Source organism: Vulpes vulpes, chromosome 13 (assembly GCF_048418805.1).
Source record: "Vulpes vulpes isolate BD-2025 chromosome 13, VulVul3, whole genome shotgun sequence".
Lineage (NCBI taxonomy): Eukaryota > Metazoa > Chordata > Mammalia > Carnivora > Canidae > Vulpes > Vulpes vulpes.
The window spans coordinates 117,514,627-117,528,092 of record NC_132792.1 but is presented as its reverse complement, the minus strand read 5'-3'; the positions used below and the strand labels follow the sequence as shown (position 1 = coordinate 117,528,092).

General features: G+C 51.5%; 1 protein-coding gene across 1 annotated transcript in view; it reads right to left on the bottom strand.

Annotated features, from left to right (window-relative positions):
- Positions 1-3,058: 3,058 nt before the first annotated feature.
- Positions 3,059-13,466, bottom strand: part of IL6R (interleukin 6 receptor) — a 42,759-nt gene continuing 32,351 nt past the window's right edge. Inside the window, exons 9-10 of the mRNA XM_025997155.2 lie at positions 11,451-11,544; positions 3,059-6,452 (exon numbers count right to left, since the gene is read on the bottom strand). Coding sequence (XP_025852940.1) covers positions 6,206-6,452; positions 11,451-11,544 — 341 coding nt within the window. The 3' untranslated portion in view covers positions 3,059-6,205. The remainder of the gene's footprint in view (positions 6,453-11,450; positions 11,545-13,466) is intronic.

Here is a 13,466-nt window from a genome sequence, read left to right as displayed (position 1 = left end):
GTATCTATCTAGTTTTTGGTGGTTCCCTAATGCTCTTAGAACATCACAAAAGTTGCTCAATAGAGTGTGTGTACAAGGCTGCCCGCTGCCCCCCAGCCGCAGCCCTGGGCAAGCCCCTCATGTGCAACCACACTCCCACTGGACCTGTCTGCCTGAACTCCTAGGCAGATTTGCCATAGGCTCCTGGAGACAGTGTTTGCTCACAAACTGGTGGACGGTCAGCATCCTAAGGAACAGGCTGGTCCCTCTGTCCCCCAGCCAGCACTGAGAGTCTCACTGTCCAAAGAGAACCACCATGGGATCCCTCTCTCTCTCTGTGTGTGACTATCATAAATAAAAAAATAAAAATAAATAATAAAAAAAAAACAAAGAGAACCACCATATAGTGTGGTGACCAGAGAGAGTAGGTATAAGGTTTCCATAAAGCACAATTGGAGCATTTCGAGGAAGTTCACCAAAGTGTCTAGCAAGGAAACAGCAGGAGAAAACCAAACCATTCACTCAAGTTCAGAGGTGAGAGCTGGTATAGAGGGGGAGGGAGAGTGGTTAGATTTGGTTTCTGATCAAGGGTCATTTAGAGGAAGGAACTGGCTGCTGCCCCTCCCCTCTGCACCTCATCCTTTGGGATTTGGCTGCCTTTGGAGGCTCCTGACTCCCACAGGTTTGGCTTCCCATCCCTGCTCACATGACAGGTGCTGACAAACCAAACGGGGAACCCAGGTCTATCCACCCCCCGTGGAGGTGAGTGGACCAGGCCTCCGCCCACGAGGGATTGGGAAAAGAACCATCCAGGTGGTCACCAGTGCCTGTGGGCCTGAGGCACATGGTAAGGACAGAGCACGTGCCCCACGTGATCTTGGAGTCGAGCAGACCAGGTTTACGGTCCAGGTGAGCTCCTTAACCAATTCAGAGTCCTTGGACCGACCACTGCCTCAAGCTCAACCTCATCCATGAGCTGGCAAGAACACTTACCTTGTAGCGTCATTAGGATGACAAAGAATATACAGTTTGTGAGCACATGGTGGAGCGTCCACAGGCTGCAGCTATTACCAACAGCTCATTTTAACATACTCTTTCTACCAAAAAGGGGCTGTGGCCTTCAAGTGACCAGTAGGGCTGGTGGTGTCTTCTTTGCTGTCCACAGAGTTTGTTTCCCAGTTAATACCACACATGGTCGCAGGATCCTGCCTGCAGCCTAGTGGTCTCCAGCACAGAGACTAACACTGGTTGTGCTGTGGGGGGACCTGGGAGTGCCCACTCAGGCCACAGACACCCTGAACCAGAGACTTGGGGCTGGAGCCCAAGCTGCTCCTGACCCTCAGATCTGCCCACGGAAATGATCCGCCAAAGGACGCCATACATCCTCAGGTGTGGAGCTCCCACAGCACCCACATGGTCCTAGAAATGGCCACGGTTCATAGTCACTCCTGGGCTCCATGACCATCTTCCTCGGAGCCATCTGGGAGGCTTGCTTGCTTTCTATGCCCACATCAGACCCGCTGAACAGGGGTCCCTGTGGATGCCCACAGGGCGCTGGCACAGATCTGCACCCTGCAGGGCAGGCAAGTGGCTCTACAAGCGGGTGTCTGCCCCTCATCTCTCACTGGGCACAGATTCCAAGATGTCACACTTACAACATCCAGCATTCCAAAATCCCTATTGCACAGCACATCAGCTTAGCAACCAAAATAGAACACAGTTGTCTTCTCAATGAATTCTATTCTGCAGAATCATAGTGAAGCTTCCATTATGCGCAGTCAGATTTGTGAACGCTGGCATCTCTATTAAGCAATCTGAAGTTCTCTTAGAAGAATGTCCTTAATTAAACAGTACATCTGTAGCACGAATATTTAATGACTTTACTGAAAAACTTATTTTACTTGTTTTGAATCCTCACCTAAACGACTGGTGTGAAATAAGACACGGCTAAGGTGTTTGTATGCTGAGTGACACACACTTGCAGTAGGCAGGGACTTCCATGAGGACACTGGGGCAGGTCAGCACCCGGAGACAGCACAGGGTTAGGTCATCGGTCATCACCATGCCAGCACAGGCGGCATGTGCAGGGGGGGCGCCCTAACCCCCTAGCCTGGCCTTTGCACAGCCCAGCTGCGGCCGGAAGCCGGAGGCCTCCAGCAGCAAGCGGTGGGTCTCCTGCCCCTGGCCCGGGCATCTCTCAGGTGTGGACAGTCCTGGACGGAGGAGAGTTCTCTCCTCAGGGTCTGTTCCCATAGCTGGTGGCCCTTTGCCACCTCCAGGAATCACTCACTCACAGCACCCCCCAGTTCTGGTGGAAGGAGCCTCAGGACCATGTTACCCTGATGGTGACACTGGAGAGAGATGCACCTCCTTCTGTTTCCGCCCCGCTCCCATACTGGCACGGCCCACAGCGGCCACCCGGGGGGACATTTGCTTCCTGCCACACTTCAGGCTGAACGGAGGCCAACCTCAAGGAGATGTGGCCCACAGCTCATCCTGGGCCTTGGACTTCCAGCCCAACTCACATCAGTCCTCGGCTGCCCAGCCCAGAGCCGTTGGCATGACACCCCTGGTCCATGGAGCACCCACACGATGGCTCTCCTCTGTTTGGAAGATGTGGGGTGGCCGTGCCCTGGGTCTTTCCTGCCAAAGACCCTTTTCCAGAGGGGACAGGTTCGGCTGATGATCGGGAGGGTGGGGTTGCCTTTGTGACACCATTCACATGCCCCCCACCCCCATTCAACAAATAGTCTTTGATGAATAACTGCCCTCCCTTCCTCCCTGACACACCCATCGCAGGGCCACAATGGTAAACATGGCAGCAGTATCCACACCCTTCCAGAAACCCCACGATTCATTTTGGGAAACATTTTTATAATTCAAGTCTTTCGAGAAATTGCTCATTTCTTGAACCTATCTCTTTTTAGAGGTAGCTCAATCCTGCGGGGGGCGGGGGGGCGGGGGGCTCCCCACGTGGTCCTGAGCTTGACGCTGTGTTTCTCCAACCCTTCCCTCTCTAAGCAGGCAAGTCTTTCCCCTAAACAACCCAGGGCCCCAAACCATAATTACATCTCAAGCATATTTTTAGAAATTATTTATTTCAAACATGTACAATTTTCACTTTGAATGCAAAATAGCTGATAAAAAGAGAAAAATATTGAAAAACATTATACTGACCCTTTGCCCCATATACAGACATCAGCCTTTGGTATTTGCTTTCAGGTAGTTAGGTAAAAAAATTTTTTAAAAATTAAAACTATTATTTTTCTTTAAAAAAAGGTAAAGTTGAGGTATTATATTTAACAGATGTGTGATCCCCATCCAAACACAGTTTCCCTGCTAATTAACAGCCTTGCTAACGTGCTGTTCCAATCCTCTTCCTAAAGCAGACATTCATTTGAGCATATGTTCATAAAACTGGCAGCATTCCTTAATAATCAGTAAGGTTGTCATAGAAACTCCCTGGCACTGCCCCCAGGCCACCCCAAGGACACAACGCTAGCAGAACCTGCAGAGGATGCACAGGGGTGTCTGGCACAGAGCCTGAGCCAGCTGGCCTGCCTTCCAGCAATAGCCCCGCTGCCAACTGCCGCATGGGAGAGCTGGCATGACCTCGGAAGGGCCACCCATTGCCCCTGCCTCTCCAAATGAAGGCACGTTTCTCACCAACTCTACCTGAAACTGGATGTCAGACTCTTCCCCAAGTGGGTCAACCTTCAGTACCTTTGATGAGGTGATATAGCTCAGCTGGGCAAGACATTCCTAAACATTCTGCAGGAAACCCACAAACATACCATGACCACGTCAAGCCTGCCCCACACGGCTCTTCTCACCAGCGGGAAGCTCCCAACATGCTTCCAGTGGCAGCTGCCACACCTCTTCACGGTATCCTGCCCCTGGGATAGCAGGGGACTGGCAGAGGTTCTGTGAGCCCAGAGCCTGGCACACAGACCTCGAGGTCAAGACCTCGTCAGAGCAAAGAGCTCTCAGAGTTACCAAAGGCTTTGTAGGTCTATTCAATGCTACCCACTTGAAGTTTCAGAAACATTTCCATTAATGCTACAAGAATTACTGACCACATTAATTGAGACCTTGACCCAGCATATTTTCAACTTTTCTCACCCAGCAAGAAGAGCTGTCATCTCAGGTCTGGCTGTGGTACAGGGGTCAGGTGAGTAACACCCCTCTTGAGGGAAACAGGTGCCCTGTAGGACATGGGGGAGGTCGGTTGAGGCATGCTCACTGACTGGGGGTTTCGAGATTCCAGCGCAAAGCCCAGCAGGTACACTTCGGCACACTGAGCATGACCTACAATCCAGAGAAAAATACTTTTCCTTCATTCTCACTAGCTTATAAAGAAATAAAGGGAAAACACCCTCTCCAATACTTAAAAAAAAAAAAAGGCAGTTTCATTACAATAATAATGAAAGTAACAACAGGAGATCAGAGCAGTGCCTGCGCTATCTGTTTCATCTTCCGCCACCCCTGGGGCGTGGCTCTGGTGGCACTCTTGGAAAAGAAGAGGCTTCTCATGCACAGTCTCATTTGTGTTATTTCCCTTTAACAGCATTTTTGCTATTCTCAAACTTTAGAGAAAAACAACAACAACAAACACCTGCCTCACTTCTGGCAGCATCAGGACCCAAAGTCACACACAGAACGGCCCGGCCGTGGCGCAGGAGCACACAACCGATGGGACCCAGCAAATAGTCAATAAAGCATGGCTCTCCTCCTCCTGTCGCCACCTGTCGCCACCTGTGTGCCACTGTGCTTGTTTCTCCAAAAAGACAGGCTACTAGAAAAGTCTGTGGTCTGGTGACTTCTTAGGTGGTCACAGGCTGACTTTAGTCACCGCTTCACTCTGGGACATCCCATGCGGTGACCACACACATCCCTGAATTGGCAAGGCCACACTCACAAGTGTGAGTAGCCACCCCACCACAGCAACACACATGGTGACACACTCGGTCAGTGCCCTAATCCTAGCCAACCTGAAGCAAATTGAGGAGTCACGTAAAAGGATAACCCCAAGGGAGAGGATGGTGTGACAAGGCCTTGGACAACCTGAGGCTCAGGGGTGGACGCTGGATGCCGTGTTCTCCACAGCTGCCAGGATGGGAACAGCGTGCCCCCAGGTTACAGAAGACACACACTATGTTTTCATGTTTCACTATGTTTTTTAAGACAAAAACAAGATGTAGAATGAAACCAGACTCTCTGCTTTAAAAGGAAAACTGTGTTTTCTCCCTTTTCACTTGACTGTTTTGTGCTAAAAAGGTTACTAAGGTTTTCCCCCAAGTTATTCATACATTGACAGTGAGCACAGGCTCTCCCACTCTCTCAACATAAAACAACAGGTGTTTCTTTCTTTTTTTTTTTTTTAGCAAGTTAAAATGCATTCTTGCCAGGATCTTTTTGTCTTTTCACATTAACATCATCTTCCCTTGTTTCTTCGGCTCAACTAAAAACAAAGTTGTGGCAGCAGGAGTACAGCAGCCGCAGCCCTGGACCCCCAAGGCAGAAGCCCCCTGCAGCCAGCTCTCCTCCCTGGGAACAGGCAGGCCTGTCCCCATGACCCTCTTCCTCTTGGTCCCTCCTCCGGAAGTCCTGGGATCCGAAGAGGGGAAGTAGACTAGTGCACCTGCTTCCGGATTCAGCAAGTGCCTGGGTCACCATTCACATTCAGCAAAATGCTAATGAGGAAATAATCACAACTGCATGCCAAACCCGCAGGCCCTGAGATTCTCTGCGATACCTCTGTGCTGATTCCAGGTGTGGGGAAGAAGGCAGGTGCTTCTCCCATCCTCAGACCTGGAAAGACTGAATCGTGAAAGCAGAGGATCCACAGACAAGCTGGGAGGTGAGGCTGTGCAGGGAGCTGCCAGGGGCGTCTCAGCAGGAAACCTGCCACCTGCTGTAGGCTGCAGCTTGTGCCTCCGCAACCACCGGTTTCTGCCCACCTGAGTGTCCTGCCCCCTCTGGGCACCGGCATGGACTCCAGCCCCTTTGGGCACTTGGGAAAGAAGGGTTCCAAGACTCAATCACCTCTTCATTCTGAACAGAGGCAGCAAGCAAACCTGTTTCAAGAAATGAAGCACCTTGCACGAGGTCCTCCTGCACAAGCAGTGCTCCAGGCCCCACGCCCCTGAGATGAGTTGGTTTGTGCTTCATTGTTCACACAGCTCAGCAGGTCTGGCACCCTGCTGGCCAGGCACCACCCAGCCAGCTATCTGGGGAAGAAGTAGTCTGTATTGCTGATGTCGTAGGGGCTCTGTGGGCCCCTGGCATCCAGGTGGCTGTGCCTCGAGGTGTTGTCAGACCCAAGGCTGCTGGGGGACACTGGTGGGGAGATGAGGGGCACACGAACCGGGGTGGGCTTGGGCCTCTCAGGGACCAGCTGTCCCAGAGAATACGGCGGGTGCATGCTGGCCTTGCCTTCCTTCAGGGCATGCAGCTTCCATGTCTTCTTGAACCTTCACAGGGACACACAAACACAAATCATATGCATGTTTAGTTCCCCCACGACAGACCTGCTCTGGTGGCCTGGCACTCCCGGCTTTTGGCTCAAGAGTTACAACAATTTATTCCGTCACTAGGAGGTTGGTTACACAATACCCTGAGGAACCAAGGGTATCATGGTCCGACTTAGAGATGGGGAAACTGAGGCTCGGGTGGCCATAAGTGTCCCTCTATAGCCCTAGGGACTTGGTCGGTCCTATACCAGAGGCTGCCCACAGGCCCACATCACTGGCCCCAAATCCATTCGCTTAAAAAAGAGCACATATTCTTTTAGCACGGAAGGAACTCAGGCCTCTTAGCTGGGCTGAGGTGGGCAGGGCACAGCAGCAGCAGGAAGGGCTGCCCCCCCCCCCCCCCCCCCCGCTCCCAGTCCCCCAGCACTCGGCCCACTCCTGCCACCCCGCGTGGGCACCCCTGGGGCACGAGTGAGTCATCTGGCAGGAAAGTGGATGTGACACAGGAAGGAGATAAACATCTCTCTGATCACAGCTTCCTTGCCCCTCTCGGCTCTGAGCCCTCAGCCAGGGCTCAGGAACCAAGACAAGTCACTCTGCCGACCAGAGAACCATTAGCTGGCGACAGTCATCTCCTGAGATGTGTCAGGCCCGTGCTGGGGAAGCACCCCTCGCCCTGCCTCCCACTGTCACCACCAACTCCCACGCGGGCCCAGACGCTCCCCCAGTCCCTTCTCCAGGAAGGGCTTGGAGGCAGGAGGGAAGCCAAGGCCAAAAACAAGTTTTGGGGGTTTTCCTTGGGTTTCTTTTTATATCAACAGGCTATTCCTGTCGTGCTGACGATAAATCATTGATAGTTGGCTCCCAGCCCATTATCCAAATGGAATAAACAACGTGCAGAATGGGGCCGAGGGCTCCCCACCTGGCAGAGAGTACAGCAGGGGTGCTTCCCACAGCTCCACTGGGCAGGGTCCTGGGGGTTATCACCCTCCCTCAGGACCCCAGTATAGACTGAGGGCAGGGGGCACTCTCAGACCTTCTGGCCCAGGAATCCACTTCTGGGAACAGAGCCTAAGGAAGTTCCAGAGCTGCGGGAAAAGCTTTATGCACAAAGATGTTTAGCACAGAGTTGTCTGTGAGAGCGAAACCACCACCAATAGGAGGTTGGCTGAGAGGCCTGGGTACATCCGCTTAACGGCACCTGCAGCTAAGGTGAGGGTTACAAAGAAATGAGATAATGCGAAAAAAAATGCTTATGTTATAATTGACACTAAATTCAAAAGGCAGGACTGAGAGTTCTAGATGCAAAATAATCACAGCTACATAAAAACAAGACACTGGGCCAAGGAAAGAGTCTCAGGAAACTCACCTGAACCTAAAAAATTCTTCATCTGGATTCAAACTGCAAGGGTGTGTTCACTTCGTGCAAGCTTGGGGATGTGTGTACTTTTCTGTGTGTTTGCAAGACTCTGATCACATTTGCATGTTAAAAATTAACAGTCTTTGGGTAATGCATGATGTTTTTCTTTTATTTGTCATTATTTTTTAAAAGATTTTATTTATTTATTCATGAGAGACACAGAGAGAGAGGCAGAGACATAGGCAGAGGGTAAAGCAGGCTCCCTGCAGAGAACCCGATGTGGGACTCGATCCCAGAACCCCAGGATCATGACCTGACCCAAAAACAGACACTCAACCACTGAGCCCCCTGGGTGCCCCTATTTGTCACTATTTATCAAATCAGCATATACCACATTGAAGTCTCTGTTGACATTAGCTAACCCACAGGGAAAGCAGTGTCTGACCTCTTTTTTTCCAAAGCAAGTAACTGGATGTATAACTGAGAAAAATGAGCTTTGCTTCTTCTGAAATAGTTTGAGTGAATAAGATGATTTTGAAAAATCACTAAGATCAGGGGCGCCTGGGTGGCTTAGTCGGTGAAGCTTCTGCCTTCAGCTCAGGTCGTGATCTCAGGGTCCTGGGGTCGAGCCCTGTGTCAGGCTCGCTGCTTGTCCAAGAGTCTGCTTCTCCGTCTCCCTTTCCCTCTCCCCCTGGTCATGTACTCTCTCAAATAAATAAATAAAATCTTAAAAAAAAATAAAAATCACTAAGCTCAAAGGGACTTTGGTAGCAGCCAGCCTGGGGGTGTCCACAGCTGGCTCTGCTCTGGCCTGAGAAGGGGACTGGTGGGCCAGGGACGAGGGAGGGCTGGACCCTGCCGCCAGACTTCACACCTCAGCCCCTTCCTCTATCTTACATATTGCGCTTCATAATGTTTTGCTTAAAGAAAACATTCTGCAGCCAAAATAAAATTTTAAAAACATAACAACCATCACTTCTAAACAAGTCACAGGTAGAAACCAAGACCTAGTGAGAAGTGACATAGAGAGCTGCCTGTTCACAGCCACATCTGCGGCACCAGGAGCAGCCTGTGCCTCCACCCTAGAGGTGGGGGCGTAGCTGGTTTTCAAATACTAGAATGAGGCACATAGTTAATTCACAGTGATTTAAACAGGCACGCCCGCAGGAAGTCCTCACTAAAGTGCAGGTCCATTCCAGATAAATACACAGAAAAACAATTCTCGGCTTTGAAGACCCTATTTCTCAGTGCCTCACAGCATAAACCACAGAAAGGGCCCTGGGGGGCACAGGGCGTAGTGCAAGAGAACTACACCCCCACCTGGAGTCACAACATCTGCTTCAGAAGATGCCACACCTGTTTTCAGACACATATAAGTGTCTTTTAATTATCACTAATAATTGTGGGAAAATACTTAGGAAATACTATGCTTTGCTTGAGATACAAAATAAACGTATTACATAGATAAAATGGACTGGCAGGATGTCATATACTGCGTGTTGCAGTGTGGCCATTCCAGTGGTCACTGAGGCTCTTCCGAATTCCCAGTTTCCCCAGGTTTATATACCTTTCGACATCTGGGCTTTGGGGAGGAGAGGGGTTTTTCACCACTTGAAATAACTGGCCTATTTGCAAATAAATGTGCCTTACATGAGAGAAAACGGGAAGCCACCAGGCTAGCAAACAAATCACTGAACACTGTCAACACACGGCACTTGCCCCATCTGTGCCTCCAGGGGCTCTGGTTGTGTAGCAACCGGCTGGTGTCCAAGCACCATCAGCAGATTAGCAAACAAATGTTTATGAAAAACAGGGTCAGTTCCCAACCTAAAGCTGCTCTTTCGATGGTTCAGAGCACACCAAGATGGCGCTGCTTGTTAAGGAAGCCACTGGCCAACACAGGATGGAAGGGACTAGCTGGGCACCCCTCTTAGCTGACGGCCGTTAGTCTGGTGGGCAGGGACTTTTGGGACATGGGTTCTAGTCCTGGCTCCACTAGTAATAAGCTTGTGTCCTTGGGTGAGTCATCTCACCTCTCAAAGCTTTTCCTCATTTGTCAAATTAAAGAATTAGACTACCTGACCTGTAAGGCCCTATCCAAAGAGCATGAGCTTTGGGCTGGGGTCTTGGCTTTCTCGGCACCAGCTGTCATGACCTCGGCTCTTCCAGCTCCCATCTCCTCATCTGCCAACTGGAAACCCTGACAGTTACTCTATAGGGTCTATGGTGGCTTATAAGAAAGGTCCTTGGAAGCCCAGACAAGAAAGAGAAACAACATAGAAGTAGGTGCTGGAAGGGGGACCACAAATCCCTCCGAAGGCAGGAGGAAGACCCCAGAATGCCAGCACAGCCCCACTCTGGTCCAGAGGTGTACGAGACCACAAGCACTCAGCCCCTCCAAGGACCAACCTCCACACACTTGGAGGCTTATCTTCTGTACACCCTCAGACAGCTTGCTCACCACTACACTGGGACAGCAGAGTGGACACAACCCTGGATACAGTTTGAGATGTCACCTTGCCAATCTTCCAACCCAGATAACTTGAGTGGCAAAGCTGTGGCTAAGAGTCTCCATGGGGATCCCATGTATGTGGAAATCTAACCCTCCCTCCCCAGACACCCCAAAACCTCCCCTCGCAGTCACTGGTGAGAACCCCTGAAAGCCACACATGAGGCAAGAGAAGGAGGGACAAGTCTGAAGTTCCTCCTGCGCTCGGGCAGTTGTCGCTGTGAGCTGCCATCTGAGCCAAGACCCAACCTAACCTCCCCAGATCTTCAGCATGTGCAAAATTGCTCGTTCCTGTGCTCCAATCATGAACTCTGGACGGTTTCTTACTGCTCACATAGGAGGAATACTGTTGGCTGACTCTGCAAGCTCAGGAATAGTGACCAAACCAATGGTGCCCAACTGGAGAGATGGAGACATGGGCACAGCACCAATGCAGCCCAAGTGTCTCTCCACCTTCAGCAGGACTGAGCACTGACAGGGCCCCTCTAGATCAGCTGGTTTTGAGATACAGAATATTCCCAGGGGGTCTGGCCAGGCACTCAGACTTGCCAGGCACTCAGACTTTCATGGTGTTTCTCATGTGGCCCTGCCACCACTCTGGTCTATGACTTTTGGAGGATAGGTGAGGTCCTATCACCTACAGCCCCTCAAGCCTAAGTAGCTCCCTCCAAATGGGACACACGCCCTCCCCCTCTAGGTCTGTCAAGCAGGCTTTCTGGCCCCTCTGGGTCTGCACAATTTTTCAACATCCGAATTCCAGGGGGCCCATCACAGCATCCTTCCCACCCCACCTCCCACACTGGCAGGGATCAGAATTGTCTACAAACACATCTGCCTGCGGTTTTCACAGGCACCTTGACCTCCATGGTCCCAAACTAGAATCACTGCCCTATCTGGTGGTCTCCCCTGCACCCAGCATCTCTGAGATAGTAACAACACTGCCATCTATACAATTGCCGAGGCCAGAGTCTTGAGGGTCACCCTGGACATTCCCCCATCTTTCCTTCTCCTCATCTAATCCGTCATCCAATCTTGTCAGTTCCTCCTCTAAAACAGAATCCAAATCAGGTCACACCAGCCAGATAAGGGGCAGGAGGCCACCCCTGGCCACCGCCAGGACCTCACTTACCTGAGGACAATGCCGACGCACAGGAGTGTCCCGAAGGCCAGGCTTCCTCCGGCTACCAGGAAGGTGGGCAGCGGTGCTGAAGAAGAATCTTGCACTAGAAGAAAGAAGACAAGGAGGAGGAGAAGGAGCAGAAGGAAGAGGAAGAGAAAACCACTCAGCTGCCTCAAAGGAATGTCAGCCCTAGAGGAGGAATTGGCTCTGTGGATCAACAGGCCAGGGGAGGAGCTGGACCCCGCAAATCTGACCTCAGGCTCCCACCACATGACAGGAGAGACACCTGAAGCTCAGAGCCACTTGTCAAAGCAGCCTTTCTGGCGGCATCCAGCCTGTCCCCACAGGGCACAGGGGGTGCAGGACACCAAGGCTTCACGGACTTCATCGACAGCAGCTCCACCAAGGATGCCATCAGAGTTCAGACAGGTTACATCAAGTTTCCTCCACAGGACATCATGTCTTCTTGGTCACCCCACTCAGTGCTCAAGCCCCAGGACTGAATTCCCTGAAAGCTGGGACCCCCTGTGTCTTTTCCGCTCTAATGCTCCTAGCTGCTCACATGGAGCTCAGTGCAAAGCAGGCTCTCCACAAATATCACCAAATAGACGAAGAAACAAGTGGCTTCACAAGCAGCCATGTCCATCCATGGAGAGGCCCTTCCCACAGCTGACAGAGAGGCTCTGGGTGGCACACCCGGCCACCCCAGAGAGGCCATCATGCTCCCTTGCCAGCACTACACACACTTGCAGGCTCGAGGGCTCAGGATTCTTGCTCTTCTGCCCACGTGGCATCCACTGCGGATGCTGGTGCTACCTGACAGTCACCACTTCCAGGGCCCACTGGATGTAGCTTTCAGATGTCCAGACTGGGCCCAGGCTGCAAGGACAGCTTTCTCCCATCATGGCCTGCATCTCTTGACAGAGACAGTGGTTTAACAGAGGCCATGGGATTGGCTTCCTCATTGACGGATACTTCACCATCTTTGGTATTTGTTCCTTTCTCCCTTCAACAAATACTTATGGACTAGTTACCACCATGTGTCAGAATTTGTTCCAATGTCTAAGCCTTGGGGATACAGGATGACAGAAAACTCCTGCCTTCAAGGAGCTTACTTTTTTTTTTAAGTAGGCTCCATGCACAGTGTGGAACCTTATGTGGGGCTTGAACTCATGACTCTGAGATCCATATCTAGGCTGAGACCAAGACTTGGATGCTTTATCCACTGACCCACCCAGGTGCCCCCCCTGGATCTTACATTCTAATCAAGGGAGAGACAAACAAATAAACATGAAATATTACCTCAGTAATGACAGGGCAATGATGAAAAGTAAAGCATGGGAAGAAGAGAGTAACAGGGGGGCTCCGTCAGACAGTGTGGCCAGGACAGGACTCCCTGATAAGGGAGTGTCTAAGCAGAGACCTGGATGTACAAAGCACCTGGCCAACTGGAGGTTGGAGGAAGAGCATGCAGTATGTGCAAAGGCCCTGAGGTAGAGCAAAGAAGGCAGAGTGAGTGACAGGGAGAATGCGGTAGGCAAAGTCTAAAGCTCTGACCCCACAGAGAGCAGAGCTTGGATTTGTGGTTTCAGTCACTCTGGCTGCTGGTGGGAAAAGCATCTGCTGGGTGTTAACAGGAAAAGCCAAGAGACCAGTAGGTAGCTGCTAACGTCCTGCAGGAGGAGAGGCCGTAGAGGAGGGCCCAGGAACTGGTGGGGGAGGTGGTGAGAAGTGGTAGCTCCCAGATGTGTCTGGGGAATAACAGGGCCTGCTCACCCCCAGCTTCTGCAACCCAGAGAATGAGCTGCCAATCACCAGGATGAGGAAGACATGAGAAAGGAGAGGAGACATGAGGTGCTGTTTCAGATTTCCAGCGAGCACGATACCAAGTGCACACATCAACCAGACGGCTGCATACATGAATCTGGGTCATGAATTTGGGAGTCATCAGCCCACAGATGGCCTCTACGGAGACGGGGCTGGATGAGCTCAGCCCCCCGAGGGCCCCTCCCCTACAGCAGCCCT